The sequence below is a fragment of the Dicentrarchus labrax genome, unplaced genomic scaffold (assembly GCF_905237075.1).
Source record: "Dicentrarchus labrax unplaced genomic scaffold, dlabrax2021, whole genome shotgun sequence".
Classification (NCBI taxonomy): domain Eukaryota; kingdom Metazoa; phylum Chordata; class Actinopteri; family Moronidae; genus Dicentrarchus; species Dicentrarchus labrax.
Window position 1 is genome coordinate 28,452,129 of NW_026136707.1, and position 19,721 is coordinate 28,471,849.

Sequence of the window (19,721 nt, forward strand, 5' to 3'; positions counted from 1 at the left end):
ACTGACTTCAATGCTGTCCGGTGGGAGGCACTACAGAAGGAGCAACAGTGGCCTAGTTCTAATGAGAATACATATAACAAATGTATTACAGAGGCTGTATTATGCTTTTTGGGGTCCTTTAGTGGTGAAAATGGAGTGTGTCAGATGGGATGAATAGAGGTGCTGCAGAAATGGCTAGTATGAGAAAAAGAATGCATCTATAGCTGGTTATAGTCAAAGGTATTTGTCAAAATATAGTTTGTTTTAGTGTGTTGGAAAATGTCATATATGCAGAAAAACATCTTTTTCACATAGAATGCCTCAAAAGATGAAAGATATCAAAAAAGGCTGAAAACCATTATTGCTCAGTGTAAGCCAGTAATCAGTGTAAAATTTGGTAGCTATACCTACTGTGATCTGAGAGTTTTGGTTTTAAGTAAGCAAAATTTAGAGAAAATAGGCCTACCTGAAAAGACACGAATACACAGAAATAACAGAACCTAAATGGACTGCACTTACAAAGCACCTTTCTAGTCTTTCCGGCCACTGAAAGCACTTTACACTACATGCCACATTGACCCATTCACACGCCGATGACACAGCATTGGGAGCAATTTGGGGTTCAGTATCTTGTAAATGCAAGCACTTTCAAGGTCTTGATTTATTTATTTTAAATCAAGCATTTTCACATACTTTCCAGACCCGTGGCAACCCTGTAAACATTGAAGCATGTAAACCCCACCAAATACAAACCTGAAAATGACCAAATAAACACACCCAGTCAAATTTAACAATGACCATGTCAACAACTTAGGAACAATGGTTTTATTTAATGAAGAAAAAAGAAATCACCTATACAAATATATCTGGACAGATCAAAATAAAAGTCATGTTGCCTGTCCACTGGGGAGCACAACATACACAGTGCCATAAACACTATCTGAGGCCAAGTTTCTTCTTCTCTTTGTGTTTCTTGCGAACTACTTCGATGTTGCGGTCCTTCCACATACTTTTCCTCAGTTTGATAGGACGACTTCCAACATACTTCCCTGCACAAAGAGAGGGATTCACAAAGGCAGCAATTAACCAGTCACATTTACACCCTGGTACAGAAATATCCAAGGCTGTCAGCCAAAGATAAATATTATTCAGGACCTCACACCCCACTCCACGTCACCCCACGCCCAAGCCTTCATCGCCGGAAGCTGAGGGAGACCGCTCTACATTGTCACATGTTTAAGACACCGTGCAAAAGACTTCCACTTTCATAGCGAGATTCTTCACTGCAAAAATGGGAAATTCTGAGCCACGCCACGGACACGCCGTTTGATGCACAGTAAATATTTGATTTACTTTTGATCACCAGTGTGTCTAGATTGCAGTGATCGAATTTGAAGTTGAGCCGATAAAACCTGTAGGAGTAGTTAGTTAAAATAGAAGCCCTGAAATGCCGGAAATGGCTTCACAGTTAGACATTTGATTCAAAATGGCCAACTTTGATTGCACGCTACGGACACGCCCTTCAACGTACAGTCACAAATTGCACGGCGTTCAGTCAGCAACATTTTTTGATTGTACTGTCCAATTTTGAAGTAGATCCGATAAGTCCCCTGTGAGGAGTTCATTCAAATAGAAGGCAAGAACTCACCAAAAATGACCACAGAATTCAAAATGGGCAACTTTGACGGCACGCCACGGACGCGCCCTTCAACGTACAGTCACAAATAGCGCAACTTGTAATCAGTAACATTTTTCAAGTGTACTATCCAGTTTTGAAGGAGATCTGATAAATTCCCTAGGAGTTTGTTTGTTCAAATACAAGACCACGGAATTCAAAATGGCCAACTTTGAAGTCACACCACGGACACGCCCTTCAATGTACAGTCACAAAAAGCACAGAGTTCATTCAGCAACATTTTTTGACTGTACTGACCAATTTTGAAGCAGATCCGCTAAATTTCCTAGGAGTAGTTACAAACACGATTTTTGGTATGTGAGCTACAGGCACCACTCTACACATGCCCTGTGAATTTCATATTCATAACTATTACGGTTTCTGCACATGCCACCAAAGCACCACCTAGTGGCAGATTGTTGACATATGTTTTAGCAAGCCTCAGGGAGCCATGGGCAAGCGTCGTACTAAGTTTAATTTTAATCACACGTGCCGATGCGGAGATATAAACTTCATTTTAAAGAGCGCCACCTTGTGGCGATGGCCTGAAATTGTGCACGATGCCTAAGGAAGACATGGGGAACTATGGACCCAAGCTAGGTGTCAATCGGACATACCTATGAGGATGAATGCCCCACTTCCTGTTTTGACGAAAAATCTACAGGAAGTCCTAATTTTATATCATGCTTATTTTTTTGAAACATCAGAATTCTTCAAATTACTTTTTTTGCCAGGACAGTCCCCAGATGCTACGTGAAAAATTCTGCGCGAATCAGACAAAGCGTACAGGAGTAACACGAAAAAGGAGTTTATTCAGACATTTCGCGCTCTTACATAAACAAATTACAGGCGAAGTAAGTTGATGTGGCCTATATGGGCAGATGCAGCTCCATTCACCGAACGCGTTGATATAATGTTTTTGAATGTGCATGACTTTTCGAGCATGGGAAAGCCTCCAAATATGCGATTTAATTGTTACTAAAATAATAATAACCTTTACAGATACAATAGGGCCTTCGCATGATTTGTGCTCGGGCCCTAAATATCCATAAAATATTAGTTGGGGGTGTCAGTTTAACGATAAAAATGAGCTCCCCTTAGGGAGAAAGGTTGGGAAACACTGAATAGAATATATAGAATATACTAGAATACATAAAATATAATAAAATAGAACATATTAACAAAGGATAAAATACATTAGACAAAGAAGTTTGAAAGAGGTTTAGTGTGTCTGTAAAGAGACTGACCGTTCATTTCTCTCATGGCTCTGACGTAGTCATTTGGATCCTTGAAGCTGACAAAGCCGTAGCCTTTGGTCTTTCCTGTGCGTTTGTCTCTCACCACCTGATGACAACAATCAATGATTTCATTTGTGCACCACACATACACAGCTTTTATACCTACAGCAGTGTTTCATTTGTACACCATTGTCCACTGTGTATTGAAAGGAACATTATTAACACCTTTATGAATGTCAATTTCTATGACAAATTTAGAACATTGTTAAACATCTATTATGATCCTCAAATTAGGCATTACCCAAACATTATTGCCCCATTGTTGAATAGTTAAGAGTAGCTCCTTCAGCAGCAGACCGTTACACCCACGGTGTAAGAAGGAGAGGTTCTGAAGGTCTTTCATCCCTGCCGCTGTCAGAATCTGCAACACCTGATGAAGGTTGTAGTTTCTTTTTCAAATTACCACCATACCATAGTTTTAGTTTTTATCATAGTTTTTTATATCTGTATTTATTTATTTCAAGTAATTGCTGCTGTGACAAGGGAATTTCCCCGTTGTGGGATTAATAAAGTAATACAATACAATAAAATATATATCCTGTTTTTGAAGTAAGCAGCTTGGTAAATGGTAAATGGACCTGTACTTGTATAGCCTTTCTAGTCTTCCGACCACTCAAAGCGCTTTTACACTACGTGCCACATTCACCAGTGTCTCCTCTATGTTGACTTTGGAGCTGCGGCCTGCCGCTGTTAAATTTCTGCCGCCATGGTATCAGAAATGGGGCAGACGCACAATGTAGTCACGGTTGCCTTTTAAATGATCCTGCCGACATAATGCACCCTTGTTGGCTGCAATTTAACAACAAGTAGAACTATTCAGAGGTTATTGGGGCTGTCCAGTTTAACTCCACATACTGTTGTGTTGATGTAGTTTATTGTCAAAACGTTCGCAGCTCCACCAAAAACGTCACCGCGGTGGGTCCGTTTTAATTGGACAACGTTCAACTTGTCAGTTCTCAGCTCAACATCCTGAAACATCTGGATACATCAAAACGGTAAATATATTTGTTTGTGTCGCAGCCAAGTGTCACTTCTGTTTCATACAGGAAACGTTTGCCGACGGGACGGGGGGCATGACGGGAGGGGGGTGTTCGGACGGGCCTGCCCCCACTGCTAAAAAAAATCCTAGAGGAAACACTGTTCACCCTTTCACACATATTCACTCAGTGATGCACAGCATCTGGAGCAATTTGGGGTTCAGTATCTTGCTCAAGGATACTTCAACCTTCCGATTAGTGGATGACCTGCTCTGCCTCTGAGCCATAGCCGCCAATCCTGCATTACTCAAATTTTTATTGATGTAGTATAATGAAATGTACCTCTGTGTCTGTCTCAAATTATCAGGTAGAGAGTCTCAAAATATGAAGACTGTTTGTCAATATTTTGACATACTAAGTCTTTGTTTTGAGGAAGTTCTCATTATTTGAGCTACTAAGTCAATCTTTTCAGATACTTAGTCAAAATATTGAGAAAGTTTCTCATAATGATTTCCCGGATCCTTCTTTTTTTTTTTTAAATTGGCAGAAATGGGTGTCCATTTAAATGTCCTCAGAAAGTATAGGAATGATGATTAAAAACTACAAAGACCATGGCTGTACAATTTTCTTTGACTCTTGTAATCACTTTAAGACACTAATGACTTCAAACTAAGCAGAAATACAAGCCAACCTTAGCTTTGAGGAAAGACGGGTATCTGCTGAAGGCTCTGGCCAGGATGTCATCATTGACCTCATTACCAAGATCACCACAGAATATACGGAAATCATCTGCAACAAAGAGAGGATACAGGATTCACGTAAACATGACAAGAACATTATCAAAGATTGAGACAATGTTACCTTTATCCTGCAGCAGGTAATCAATAAAGAAAAGCTTTATCATCAAATCACCAAGTAAATTTAAACAATGGTGTGTGCGGTTAAAGAACTGCGATCAATCATAAATCAGACCAAACAAGGTACAAGAGAGGATGGTAAAAACAACAGAGGACAGTGTTAGTGATGGCTTTGCTAGAAACAATTGACAAAATGCTGACATTTTATGTTAAATAATCTTTAGAAGGGGTCTAAGGCTGTTTTGACTGATGACTTTATCACAGTCCTTCGGCCCCTCCAGCAGTTTGTACCTGCGTCCCACTCCAACAGACTGGCGTCCTCCCAGCTGGTCCCTGCTGCAGTACGGATACACTTCTTCACCTTCTCCACCTTTGCTTTCTTTTTGTCTTCTGTAGCACTTTCCACAGGCTACAAGAGAGAGAGACACACAGACACACACACACACACACACAATTACCTAAAAGTCACAAATACATATTTTTCAAAGGGAAAAGTATATTTTTACACGTGTTGTTATTGTTTTAAAACAAACTTTAGCCATCTTAGGTAAATCCCAATATTTTATACACTCTGCATGCCTGCTAACCAACTACCAATACACAGTGGTTACATATGCACAGTTTCATGGCACTAGTCCATGTTTATTTAATACATTTGGCCACGCATTAGTAAATTATTAGTTGTATATTATAATCCCTGCAGGCAGGTTTCAAAATCTGGTGGAAAGCCTTCACAAAAGAGTGGAGGCTGTTACAGAAGCACAATATGTAACATATATATAACACCCATAGTTTTTAGATGGTAAATGGTAAATGGACCTGTACTTGTATAGCGCCTTTCTAGTCTTCCGACCACTCAAAGCGCTTTTACACTACGTGCCACATTCACCCTTTCACACACACATTCACTCAAGCCCATCGAACAGAAACGCATTTATACACATTCACACACCGATGCACGGCATTGGGAGCAATCCAGGGTTCAATATCTTGCTCAAGCATACTTCGACATGTGGCACCAGGAGCCGGGGATCGAACCAACAACCTTATTAGGGGACGACCCGCTCTGCCTCTGCACCACAGCCGCCGATGATATGTTCAACTATCACATGTGGTGGTAATGTTTGTGTCTAATTACTTTTGGCCATATAGTGCAGTTTGCATCTTTACTAAATCCTTTCCAAAGCATAAAGGCTAAAACACCGGCACTGCAGTGTCACGGTGCATCATATTACATGTCTCAATCGCCCAGAGCTGGTTCAGGCTTGTGGTATAACAGCAAATCTGTACTATTACTACCCAATGCTGGTACAAATTTATAACCGCAGGTGGCATTGTCCTCTCATTTAGCAGGATGTAACCTGAACCCTAACTGTATTATATAAAATGTCAACCAGGACATTAGCTTAAAATCATGTGTGGACACCACAATTTAAGTTCACCTAAAATGGCAATCTCCAGAGCTATGACTCATCTAGTAATGTCTTTTTTACCATTATAATATTATTTAATTTTAGGCAGGAAATAGGACAAAGAGGTGAAACTACTCACTGGTAAGAACCTGTACCATGTGTCAAAGTTGAGTCCTTCCTGTGGCATTAACTGCATATCATCCCCTCTCTCCTCCCCTGCCTTTCCTGACTCTCCAAAAAAGCAGACTACTGCTTTTAAATGTACCTCAGTGTGGGGGGGCTCAGGCTCAGGCATGCTAGGTCCAATTACGGTGCTGCTGTCTTCACTCTCCTTCTTGTCCAGTAGACCTGCTGCCATCACTGCTGCCTGCTGCTCTGCAACCCGGGCTGCCAGTTCCTCCTGAAAGATCCACATTAGACACAGTAAGACTGGCTCAGACCACCTAATAGTACAATATTAGTACTCTGCCTGTTCATGTAGTCACACTGTCACTAGTGTTATAACACACGTCCAGGAAATAAAAGCAGAACATAAAATCACAAGAAGAAAGAGACAAGTGCACAAAAAGCTCTCAGAACATAATACTTCAACAGAGCACCTAGACATTGTATTGTTAGATATAAGTCAAAATGAAAATACCATTCTGGCTTGTCTCTGAGCTCTAACATCATTTCTTTTATGTCCAGGGGGGACAGGAGGAGCAGAGTACACAGTTGGTGCAGCCTGGATGATTGATGGTGTTGGTTTAATCGGAGGCGGGGGTCCTTGTCTCGAGTTCGGGGCAGACACCATCGCAACCATCTCACCGACCTGAGTGACACACGCCAACAGACACAAGAATTTAACAGACACAAGGTAGGTCTCAAGTTAACCAATGTGGAAACAAGACTAGTATTTAGCTGGATGTGTTTTGTCATTAGTAGTGTCTAGAATGTGAATTCACAGACATTTAGTGTTCATCTGCAATTTTCTGTAGTGGTCCCGGTAATATTTGTTCTTAAGGTGTACTAAAGCAGAATATGAGATGGTTAAGCTAAAGGTTCAGTGTGTAACATTTCTAAAGGCAGAAATAGAATATAATATGCATAACTATGTTTTCATTAGTGTATAATCAATTAAAAATAAGAACTGTGGAATGAGCCGTTTTTATCTACAGAAGCAGCAGTTCGGCAGCTGGAACTGCCATGTTTCTACAGTAGCCCAGAAGGGACAAACCAAAAACTGGCTGTAGATAGAGGCGTTCGCATTTTTCTAACGTTTTACGGCCACTGCAGTTTCTCATTCGCACTTGGAAAGGAGGGTTGAGGTGAGGGTGTTGCAATATTCAACTACACTGCACAAAGCAAGTCCTACACACTGGACCTTTAAGATGTTTTGATTTGAGAACGTTTTTCTATGACTCACTGTATTGAGTGTTTTGTCAGAGTTGTCAGTTGTTAATTTGGGGTGCTCTAACTGTGCGCTCTCCCTCACGCCATAGGTATTGTACTATCTCTGTGCCATCTATGCATGTATGATATACTGTGACAGGACAGGAAACTGATTTGTCACCAAGTGTGTGTGCGCGTGTGTTTTTGCTTGTGGCTACCGGATGGACCTGGTGCAGAAGGACACACCTGCATCCCACTAGCATTAACCTTTGAGAACAAAGCCTAAATGAATTTCAATTCAATTTTATTTGTATAGTGCCAATTCATAACAGAAGTTATCTCAGGACACTTTTCAAAAAGAGTAGGTCTAGACCGAACTCTTTATAACATTATGTACAGAGACCCAACAGTACCACCATGAGCAAGACCTTGGCGACAAGGGCAAGGAAAAACTGCCTGTTAAAAGGCAGAAACCTAGGACAGATCCTTCGGCTCTAGGTGGGTGGTCGTCTGCCTCGACCAGTTGGGGTGAGAGAGAGAGAGAGAGAGAGAGAGAGAGAGAGAGACAGAGAGAGAGGGAGAGGGAGAGAGAGAGAGAGAGAGAGAGAGAGAGAGAGAGAGAGAGAGAGAGAGAGAGAGAGAGAGAGAGACAGACGGACAGACAGGTGCACAGCAACAACAGTAACTAGAAAGTTACTTACATAACTGCAGATTCTATGGGGCTATGGGCCCTATGGCTCTGAGGTGGGGTCTACGTTGTAAGTGGGTGTAGACTAAAAGTCACTACATGAAGCCACTAGTGACAAATAATGTTATAAGGAGTTCGGTCTAGACCTGCTCTATTTGAAAAGTGTCATGAGATAACTTCTGTTATGAATTGGCGCTATACAAATAAAATTGAATTGAATAGAACCTTTGAGGGCTGTGCCTATACTCATAGAATATGGAGTTACAATATGTAACTAGTGTTTGAGCCTATTATAAATGTTAACACAAGAGGGATAGTAAATTTACACCTGTATTATTTCTGTTTATAGGAACAGTAATTGCTGACAATATCACAGTTAAGACATAAAGCGATACTGTGCACATAGAGCAATGGCCTGGGTTAAAGTCGTGCCAACCCTGTTTGTGTCTTTGAGCTCTGACCTGAGGTACCGCAGCCATGTGCTGTATAGGCTGAGAAGGACCCTGAGGTGTCTGGCCCTGCAGGGTGGGAGGGAGCATCATGGGAGGAGGTGGAGGAGGTCGGGGCAGAGGAGGTGCTATCGGAGGACCACGCATCACCTGCAGCCTCTGACCACCTATCAACACAGTATTATATTAAAATATATACTCCTCAATCAAGCAGGTTACCAGATAAGAGCAAAGATCATTTCACTCTCTAAATTCAGTCATATCACAAACTTAATAAATATTATTTCCATGTAGTCAATATTTTGTAAATGAAAAAAACATTGAATATAGTATTGACAGAAATATGATTCAAATATAATTAAAGCAGCGATGAACGGGCCCTCGCACTCCACGCAACTCGGGGTGTGCTGCGGCCGCGTCACGTGCCATCGTAACATGTGTGGACCACAACATGAAAATTTCAAGGAAATCAGATCATAATCGCATCGCAGCGCTTACTTCCTGTTACCAGTAGGTGGTGACATGCCCTTTAACAAAAACTCATCACAATCACGAAATATCATCAACAACATGGTCATTTTCGGCTATTGTTTCGCGTTGTATTTGAATGAACTCCTTCAAAATGTGTCAGTACAGTCATGATTAAAAGTTGTGCTATTTGTAAATGTATGTTGCACGGCATGTCCATGGCTTGCTGTCAAAATCAGCCATTTTGAATTTCGCTGTAATTTTTCAGAAAATGTTCACGTTGTATTTGAACAAAGTCCTCATAGGGAATTTATCGGATCTACTTCAAAATTGGTCAGTACAGTCACAAAATATTGCTGATTAAGAGTTGTGCTTTTGTGACTTTACATTGAAGGGCGTGTCCGTGGCGTGCTGTCAAAGTAGGCCATTTTGAATCAAATGTCAAACTGGCGCCATTTCCGGCAATTTCAGGGCTTCTATTTTAACAAATTTCTCCTAGGGAATTTATCAGAACAACTCCAAATGTGGTGAGCACATTCTAAACACCTAAGGATTTAAAGTTGTGCTCCTCATAAATATTCATTGAACGGCGTGTCCGTGGCTTGCCGTCAAAGTCGGCCATTTTGAATCGAATGTCGAACTGTGACGCCATGTTAGGCAATTTCAAGGATTCTATATTAACAGACTCCTCCTAGTGAATTGATCAGAACAACTTCAAAATTAGTGAGTACAATCCAGAGAAGTTCAGGATGTTACATTATTAAAATCTTTACATTCGGTCATACAGTGTGTCCCTGGCGTGCCTTCAAAAATGACAATTGAAACCCTAACCCTACTGCTAAACCTAACTGCAGTACAGATTCTCCATTTGGACTTAAACTTCAAAACTTCAAAAGTTAGTTAAGAGCCCTGGCCTAAACACATCTAGCTGTCAATATTCAGTTGCTGTCATAGCGTCAACTACTGGCAACAGGAAGTAAACCTTGTGTGGCGATTGTGATGTGAATTCTGTGAAATTTTCGTAGCTTGGTGTTGCCATGATGTACTGGTGCTTGACCTGACAGCAGCACACCCCAATGTGCAACGAGTGCGCATCACTGCTTGCAGTTTTAATTAGGGCTCGAGCACTGGCCGTGACTGCAGGAATTCTTATTATTATTCCTCCCAAAAAGTTTATCGGATCAACTTTGCACTGGGGGGCGATTTTGATCTGATTTACCAGAAATGTTCATGTTGTGGTCCACGTGTGTTACGCCGGCACGTGACGTGGCCGCAGCACAACAAGTGCGGGGATCCATTCATTGCTGCTTGCAGCTTTAACTATTATTATTACTACAACGTGCACCAACACATTTCTATGAATAGTGAAAAGTGAATAAACCAGTAAACTAGCAGTCTAAAGGTAACCTTACCAGGTCTCTGCAGTATATGGGGGACAAAGGCTGGTCTCATCATGGGAGGACGTACTGGAGGAACTGGGACAGACACAAGTCACACAGTAAGTGTAATTCTCCAAACCCACAATTTGATTTGGAATGCACCATACTAGGGCCATATGGTCAAATTTAAATAATTAAAATGTGACAATAACTTATTTCAAACTGTTAAACAGCTGATTTTTCTCACCTGCAAAGAGCCACCAGCCCCCTTTTAAGGAAGGTGTAACCTGAACCCTAATGTGATGTAGACTAGCACGTTTGTTGTGGGAGGTGCATGCTATAAATGGTAATAAAGTTACTTTAGTCAGCTGTAACAGATAAGCACAATAGTTACTGAAAGGCTGTGTGTTGTGTTTGCTGTTACAGAAGAAATAAAAAGTCCCTGTTCATGCGTTCTCCTTGCTGTTCACAGCAGAGTTTTGCGAAATGCATTGATAAATGTTACCAACAGAAACATGGGGTAGCTGCTTGATAGCTGTGGACAGCAAGGGAAGGATTCACAGAATCGCATTAGATCTTTGGCAGTGGCCATGGTGTCAAAATTAAAAGTGCTAATATGTTGTTTACCATGAAAATAGGGAGCACACTGGTAAGGACACTAGTGAGCAAAGCATTGAGCAAAGCTGTCCTGAGCGGACAATCGTGACGCAAAAGTGTCTGAGAAGCAGTGTGCTTCTGTCGTCTTCATACAAAGCAGCTGTCTAACTCTACAACGACAACATATCTGAAGACTGACCTGATAAAATTAGCTTGCCACCCAAGTGACGCAATGGAGTGGAGGCACCACAGACTAAAAGAGCAAGGGTGTACAACTGTGTCTACTATTTGACGCACTCAGCAGGGCCCTTGCCAGAAGCTTGTAAAAATCATCAATAAGCTAGCAAGATATATATATAAAGATATGTGACTCATTAGTATGGTAAGAGCAAATTTTTCCTGTGTAGTCTCAGAGTTAGAGATTTCATACTATGCATTTTGAGATTATTTATTCTAATTCATTCCGGGTCATTTCAGATTCGTACAAACTTGACTTGAACTTGAAGTGACAGCCCTATTGTGTATTGTTACAAAACATGAGCTGACAGTTTAACTTGAAATGACTCTAAATGATGATGGACAGAGTATATAATACATAGTGTATTATTGTCAAACCCTAGTCATTATGTGTGAGAGTTTATGTTCACCTGGTCCCACAAAGGCTGGTGGTGGAGGACCTACAAAAGTAGCAGCTCTGGCTTCTAATGTCTGCTGGACCTAAGAGAAAGAACGGCAAACAGTGTGAGGCAGAGAAATGTTACAAACAGGGTGAATGGTATGCAATGGAATAGAAAAAAATTCAAGTCATTTCCTCCATCAGTAGCACTTTTAAGAGTAGAGAGTGGGTAGTGATCACCACCTGGATACTACTAGAATAGTACAAACCTGTCTGTAGGTGTTGGTGCCTATAATGGGTCGCACTACTGGAACTGCAGATACAGAAAGAGCTACAGGTACTGCCTCCATAACAGGTGGGGTTCCCGATACTGGTACTGGACCACCAAGGACCTCCTGCTCAAAACTACAGTAAGAGAGGTATAAGGACAAGGCTGACTGTTTTACCCAGGCTGGAGACAACAGATTTTAAAAATTTTTATTTATATAACTAAAAAACAAATAGAAAAGAAAGAATGACAGATTAAAGCTGCAAGCAGGGTTGGGGCGGGACCTCGCGCTCCACGCAACTCGGGCGCCATGCCACGTCACCCCACGCCCAAGCCTTCATCACTGGAAGCTGAGGGAGACCGCTCTACATTGTCACACGTTTCAGACACCGTGCCAAGACTTGCACTTTCATAGCAAAATTCATCACTGCGAAACTTGGAAATTCAGCGCCACGCCACGGACAGGCCATTTGACACACAGTTAATATTTGATTAACTTTTGATCACCAATGTGTCTAGATTGCAGTGATCGAATTTGAAATCAATCCGATGAAATCTGAAGGAGGAGTTAGTTAAAATTGAAGCCCTGAAATGCCGGAAACGGCATCACAGCTTGACATTCGATTCAAGCTGGCCAACTTTGACGGCACGCCACAGACACGCCCTTCAACATACGTCGCAAATTGCACAAAATTAATCAGTAACATTTTTTGAATGTACGGTCCAATTTTGAAGCAGATCTGATAAATTCCCTAGAAGTTTGTTTGTTCAAATACAAGACCACGGAATTCAAAATGGCCAACTTTGACGGCACACCATGGACACGCCCTTCAACGTACAGTCCCAAAAAGCAAGGCGCTCATTCAGCAACATTTTTTAACTGTACTGACCAAATTTGAAGTCGAGACGATAAAACCTGTAGGAGTTAATTAAAATAGAACCCTGAAATGCCAGAAATGGCATCAGTGTGAAATTCGATTCAAAATGGCCAACTTTGACGGCACGCCACGGACACACCCTTCAACGTACAGTCGCAAATAGCACGGCATTCATTCGCACATTTTTTGACTGTACTGACCAATTTTGAAGCAGATCCGATAAATTCCCTAGAGGAGTTCCTTCCAATACAAGCCCAAAAAGTGAATATGACCACAAAATGCCGCCGAGAGTGAAAATTAAAAATGAAAATAGCCGACTTCCTGTGGGTTTTGGGGCATGGGTCCAAGAGGCTTTTTTGTACGTCTCGGCGCGTTACACGTGCCTACCGAGTTTCATACATATCGGCAAAACGTGGCGCCGGGGCTGCTTTTTAAAAACAAACATGACAAACACGATTTTTGGTATGTGAGCTACAGGCACCAGTCTACACGTGTCCTGTGAATTTCATATTCATAACTATTACGGTCTCCGCACAGCTAATTATCTTCCACCAGAGCGCCACCCGGTGGTGGACTGTTGACACCTTTTTTAGGGAGCCTCAGGGAGCCATGGGATATAAACATTCTCCTTTCAAAGAGCGCCACCTTGTGGCAGTGGCCTCAAACTGTTCACGATTGTGCACGATGCCTAATAAAGACATAAGGAACTATGGACCCAAGGTTGGTGTTGATCGGACATACCAATGTGGAGAAATACCCCACTTCCTTTTTTGACGAAAAATCAACAGTGCTAATTTTATAACGTGGTTATTTTTTGAAATATCAAAATAGTTTAAATTACTTTTTTTGCCAGGACGGTCTCCAGATGTTACGTGCAAAGTTTCATGCGAATCGGACAAAAGCGCATGGATGGAACACGAAAACGTAGTTTTAAGACATTTCGCGCTCTAGCAAAAAAATAATCTAGACGAAGTGGGCGTGGCCTATATAGGGAGATGCAGCTCCATTCACCGAATGCGTGGATATGAGGTTTTTGAATGTGAGACAAATGATGCAGGAGTTATTAGCCTATCGAACTTTGCCTAAAAGTAGTGCCACCTAGTGGCCTTCCTACTGGCCAATCTGAATGTGACGGATAGAATATCCAAGATTACACCAGGCCCGACAACTTTGTCAAATAAAATAGACTTTTCGTATATGTTCAGGGAGTCAAAAATGCAGTGAAAGATCCTAAGCGTAATAATAATAATAAATGGACCAAAAACAATTTTTTTTTAAAAATGGTGCAGATGACAAAAGCTAAGCATTAATTCCCAGAGAGATTAAACAGTGAATGGAAGGGGGGGTTCAACGCTTCCTATAGTGAGTCCATTTAGTCAAGTGAAACTGTACACAGCCCACTAACAACCTAGTCCAACTGTAGGCTCAGTCAACTTAAATAAACACAGGTGATTTAACAAGTAACATTTTGGTAACAGACCTTTTTCATAACACCCAATCATACTTATTAAGCTTCTGTTCCATTTAAGCCCAATTTACACAACGTGAATTTAGTTCTAATTTCTCACTTCCTGACTATTTAGGGAGAACGCAGACAAATGCCCACAGGTCAGAGGCAAATTGGCACTAGCTGCCGTGAGGAGGATCGAGTTGTGTGAATTGTTCAACGACATGACATGCAGACTCAACAAGAGCTAGCTGATGCCCCACCGACACCAGAAAAATATGTAGCAAGCTAAATATCTGTGTTGGAGATGACTAGGGGAGCCATGCAAGACGCTACAGCCAGTGAGAGCAGACACGGGTAGCCTCTCTCTCCAGCACGAGACAGGAAGCTGTAAACCTGTAGTTAGTTTGGTAACAGTGGACAAAAACTCTAATAACTGATGGTGAATAAACAGCGTTGTGAGTTGGTGTTCAATTCTGTATCCGATAAACCAACCAGAACTTAGTTTAGTGAGAAATCTCAATTAGGGCCCGAACACTAACCACGCAAAGGCTTTGTCCGATCTGCACCATAATGCACATGTCTAATGAGAGTCCCAGCCTGAACACAGCCACGTGACAATATTCAGTCATACTCAAAGTGCCCCTTACTGGTTTGGCTGTGGCTCGAATTGCTCCCAATGTGTATGAATGAGTTAGTTTTCGTTTGATTGGCTTTGCCATCACTGTGTGAATGTGTGTGAAAGGGTGAATGTGGCACGTAGCGTAAAAGCGCTTTGAGTGGTCGAAAGACTAGAAAGGCGCTATACAAGTACAGGTCCATTTACCATTGACTGGCAACAGGAAATGTCATGTTTCAAACTATCACGTTAGCAGATTGATCAGATCCAGCTGAAGTCTGGTAAGAAGACGCAAATCATATTGTTGATATCTGATGAATATGGTGAGTTGTTGTTGAACGGCATGTCCGTGGCATCAAATTTTTATGTACCACCAGAACGCATTCATTTGGTATAACTTGAGTGTACATCGTCTAATCAGACGTGTTGCTGTAGCGACTCTGACTCCAACATGTCAGAATTTTATATTTCATCTGGGTCTCGCATGTGGGTGTGTCAAAATGGCTCCATAGCGCCCCCTACAAACTTTCAAAAAGGCAGCCCCGGTGTCCTGTTTCATGGACATGTATGAAAATTGCCTCTTGGAGCCATATCCTAACCAAAACAGGAAGTCGGCCATTTTAAATTTAATCTCAAACTGTGACCATTTCTGGTAATTTCAGGCCTTCTATTTTAAACAAACTCCTCCTAGGGAATGGATCAGAACGACTTCAAACTTGGTGATCCCATTCTAAAGACCTCCAGGATTAAAATTTGTGCTACTCATGAATAAAAATGAAAATTCAATGAGGAGCACAACTTTTAAGCTGTGACATGGTGTGAAAGATTACATTTTTCCATGATATAGGCATTGTTGTAAAATAAAACACTTAGAAATTCAGCCCCAGCATCCCATTTAACTGGTACATATGGGAATATGTCAGGGTCTACAAAAAAGCCTCTTGGAGTCATATGCTAAATCCAACAGGAAGTCTGCTATTATGGATTTAATCTCAATTTCCGACGCCATTTCTGGCAATTTCCGGGCTTCTATTTTAACAAACTCCTAGGAAATTTATCAGAATGACCTTAAAATTGGTGAATACAATTAAGAGAAGTTCAGGAAGACACGTTATCAAAATCTTTACATTCGGTTCAAATTGTGTGTCTGTGACGCCCCTTCAAAAATCAGCGTTGACATGACAATGGAAACACCGACGCTAAACCTAACTGCAGTACAGATTCTCCAGTTGAACCCAAACTTCACAAATTTGTGAGCCCTGGCCTAAACACATATAAGTGCCAATATTCAGTCGCTGTCATAGTGTCACCTACTGGCAAGGTGAAATAAGTCTTGTGTGGCATTTTGATGAGATTTCCATTTTCATAGCTTGGTGTTAGCATGATGTACTGGTGCATAACCCAACCAAGGCACACCCCGACATGCATGGAGTGCGAGGGCCTGTTCATTGTTGCTTGCAGCTTTTATTTCTTCTTAAAATCCCACTGAAAGAGTGCAGCTACAAAGGATTGATACATGTTGAAGCAACAAAATTTAAACTCTGTAACTTGTGTTTCCAGAGTTAAGTGTTTATGTTAGGATGTTGTGATATGGATGAGCTAGCCAAACTTAAGAGGTGGTACTCACAGAGCCATCTCAGCCTCCATCTCTTTCAGACGCTCCTCTCCTGACTTGAGCGTCATACTATAAGACAAAAACATTGATCAAAGACAGCTATGAATATAGTGAAATGACAGAACAATGCAGCAACTGGATACTTCAGATACAAGATAAAATAACCTCTTAGTGTGAGATATTTTTTTAACAAAACATATGTGAAAATTGTGTGTTATACAGGGTGTGGTGAAAACCTAAAGAACACTATACAAAGAGATATTCTGCTGACACGATCACAAATCCTTCCTGTTCATCTTTATGACCTTAGTCTGCAGGATTTCTGAACAGTCTCCCTGATATAAACATACTGAGCTATAATCACTCACTCAATCAAATCAAAGAATCAATAACTAATGGTGCACAAGCAAGTGCACCTTTTGCCCTTGGATCCAACTCTGAGTAGTACCTCAAGCCTGGGAAGTGATCTGTTTTTGTGTTTACTCTATGATATTACACAGTGCAGCAAAATATAGACAATGGTCTTTAAATAATTATTTACAGAGAACTGCCTCTGCCCAAAACAAGGTTCAATGAGAGTAGTGATTCATGTAGCAATCAGAAAGGATGACACCCAGAATAACAAACGTATAAAAAGAGGGAGCAGACTGTGCTCCGGGCCCCTGATCCAGCGGAGCTTTCGAATGAAGCAGATCGGACCCACAGCTGTGTTATGTACTTCTCTCAAATGAAAGAAGTTGAGGACAAAACTTCCTTTTATGTCACTTCCTTCTCAAAACAAAGAACACGACATTAGCGAAAGGCCCCACTCTTATTCTTTAGCCTAATAATATAACTCTGCATAAACGTTATAACGTTAGCTTTAAACTTCCTTAACGTTAAGTGATTTACACTGAAAAGTGACATTATTAGTCATTTGCATTGCGATTTCTAAAGCACCGTGGACCATAGTGTGTTTTAATCTAACATTGTTTGCACGATCGTGATAAGATAAACTTACCTTTATCTACAATTCCGACGCTTTCGATATGAATTGTTGCCTCTTGCTGGCCAAGTTACCCTAACACGTTAGGGCTATTAACTAAGCTAGGTAGCGTTAGCTAGAAGCTTGCTAAACTAGCAATAAGCCTAGCTTTACTGTATCACTAAAGTTAGCGTTTACCGCTGTGAAATTATTTTACTGATTTCTACGCTACTGCTAATTACATACGAGGAATAAACATGTTTACAAATTAAATAATTATCAACAAGCTAAGTTAACTGCATTGTACGACCTAGGGGTATCATCGTCTTCTTTGCGTTTTTTGGCGAATTGCAATCTCAAATGTTAAAGTTCGCCACCTAGCGTACCGGAGGCGATATTTTTCCCCCCATGAGGGCACTCCTGGTTTTGCTTTATACATCTAAATCATTGTGGGCACAGCTTCATTTCCACTCACACAGTAATTATCCGTTCGTACGTTTGCTTGTGCCCGCTCCATCACTCATTAGATCTGTCAATTAAATAAAGAGCAAAATGGAAAAAGTGATCATGTCGCAACAGTATCAGAACAGTTCTCATTTAGGCGTGGCCATCACACACGGTTGTGGCGATATATAGCACCCTTGCCACTGATTCAATACATGTACATGTTAAGCATTATCACAGTAATACTTCAATCATTATTTTTAAATGAAGAAGGATGATCAATGATTCATTTATGCACCTCATCTTGAAACAGACTTTACAAAGTTATTCACAATACAGAATCAAACAATACATTCAAATATCCAGCGATCTCATAGTTTAAGTACTTGTATTCGAAATTTTGTAATATTTTGATAGTATTATATGTTTTTAAATTAATTTATTTCATTTAAAAAAAAACACACACACCATAGTTTAAATGGTAAACAGATCTGTACTTGTATAGCGCCTTTCTAGTCTTCCGACCACTCAAAGCGTTTTTACACTACGTGCCACATTCACCCTTTCACACACATTCACTCAGTGATGGCAAAGTCCATCGAACAGAAACTAACATTCATACACATTCACACACCGATGCACGGCATCGGGAGCAATTCGGGGTTCAGTATCTTGCTCAAGGATACTTCGACATGTGGCACCAGGAGCTGGGGATTAAGGAACGACCCGCTCTGCCTCTGCACCACAGCCGCCCTTTAACGATAACCGAAATAGGCAAAACACAAATAATGAAATAAATAAAACGCATAGGAAGGAAAAAAAGGTAGGATTTAGTGCATTATCTGTTTTAGTAGAAAAAAGTAAAATATATTGTTATGGGGCTTACCCATAACAATATTGTTATGGGTCAATACCTTGTCGACAATATCGGACAATAGTTTTTGGGAGTCTATTCATGAACACTGAAAAGGAAAGATAAACAATTTCAAGTGATAACAATCTGTAAAGGTCGTATGTTGTCAAAATGTGTTTGTTACCAAAATAAAAGATAATAAAATGCATTATCCCTATTGAAATCTATAGATATAAATAGAATTATACCCACAGCCAAGCACTATGGATGCATTATTCTGTTGTGGTTCAATTATGACAATATGGTAAATTTGATGGTTGAAAATATGGTTCTCAGTAACACTTTACAATAAGGGATGCACAATTTTGAGTAGTTAAGAAAAAGAAGATATAGGCTACTTTATTAAGGGGAAATTCTTTTTTCACTCTTACTTTACACACGGCCGAAAAACAATCATGCACATGCAGGGCTTATAGTTAGGGATCCAGCTGCCAGTCCACACTCCATACTGTGATCTGTGCTGGACTTGACTCGGCGACCCGCTGGTTCCCAAGCCAAGTCCCTGCAGGTTAGCTACTGCCGTCCCACCCGGGAACAAATGAGGAATGAATGAGGAACCAGCTGGTAGTGAACCATTAGTTAATGAGTAATTAGCATAGCTAATAAATAGTGAAAGACTAGTTGATTAAGAAACAAGTATTAAGTACTTCCCTAAAAGTTGCTAATGGATGACTATAAATCCGTGGTTCCCAACCTGGGGGTCGCCAAAGCTTCACAGGGGGTCACAAGCCTTCTTAATTTTAAGATATGGAAGAAAACTATGGCTTATATCTGAGCATTTAATTCATATCTGTGAAGAAAACTAAA

General features: G+C 40.9%; 1 protein-coding gene across 3 annotated transcripts; it reads right to left on the minus strand.

The window, feature by feature from the left end:
- Positions 1-789: 789 nt before the first annotated feature.
- rbm42 (RNA binding motif protein 42) lies at positions 790-17,908 on the minus strand. Of its 3 annotated transcripts, XM_051407328.1 has the most exons (13): positions 17,594-17,906; positions 16,606-16,662; positions 12,036-12,171; positions 11,798-11,867; positions 10,801-10,890; positions 10,587-10,649; positions 8,719-8,873; positions 6,839-7,009; positions 6,464-6,598; positions 5,078-5,195; positions 4,621-4,718; positions 2,902-2,998; positions 790-1,028 (listed from the first exon to the last, which is right to left on the minus strand). In XM_051407328.1, the coding sequence occupies exons 2-13, from the start codon at positions 16,659-16,661 to the stop codon at positions 916-918; spliced, it is 1,302 nt and encodes a 433-aa protein (XP_051263288.1). In that variant the 5' UTR covers position 16,662; positions 17,594-17,906; the 3' UTR covers positions 790-915. The 3 variants fall into 3 exon arrangements, with proteins under 3 accessions (XP_051263288.1, XP_051263290.1, XP_051263289.1); XM_051407330.1 differs by lacking the exon at positions 10,801-10,890 and having other exon boundaries at positions 17,594-17,905; XM_051407329.1 differs by lacking the exons at positions 790-1,028; positions 2,902-2,998 and adding an exon at positions 3,020-3,322 and having other exon boundaries at positions 17,594-17,908.
- Positions 17,909-19,721: the final 1,813 nt, after the last annotated feature.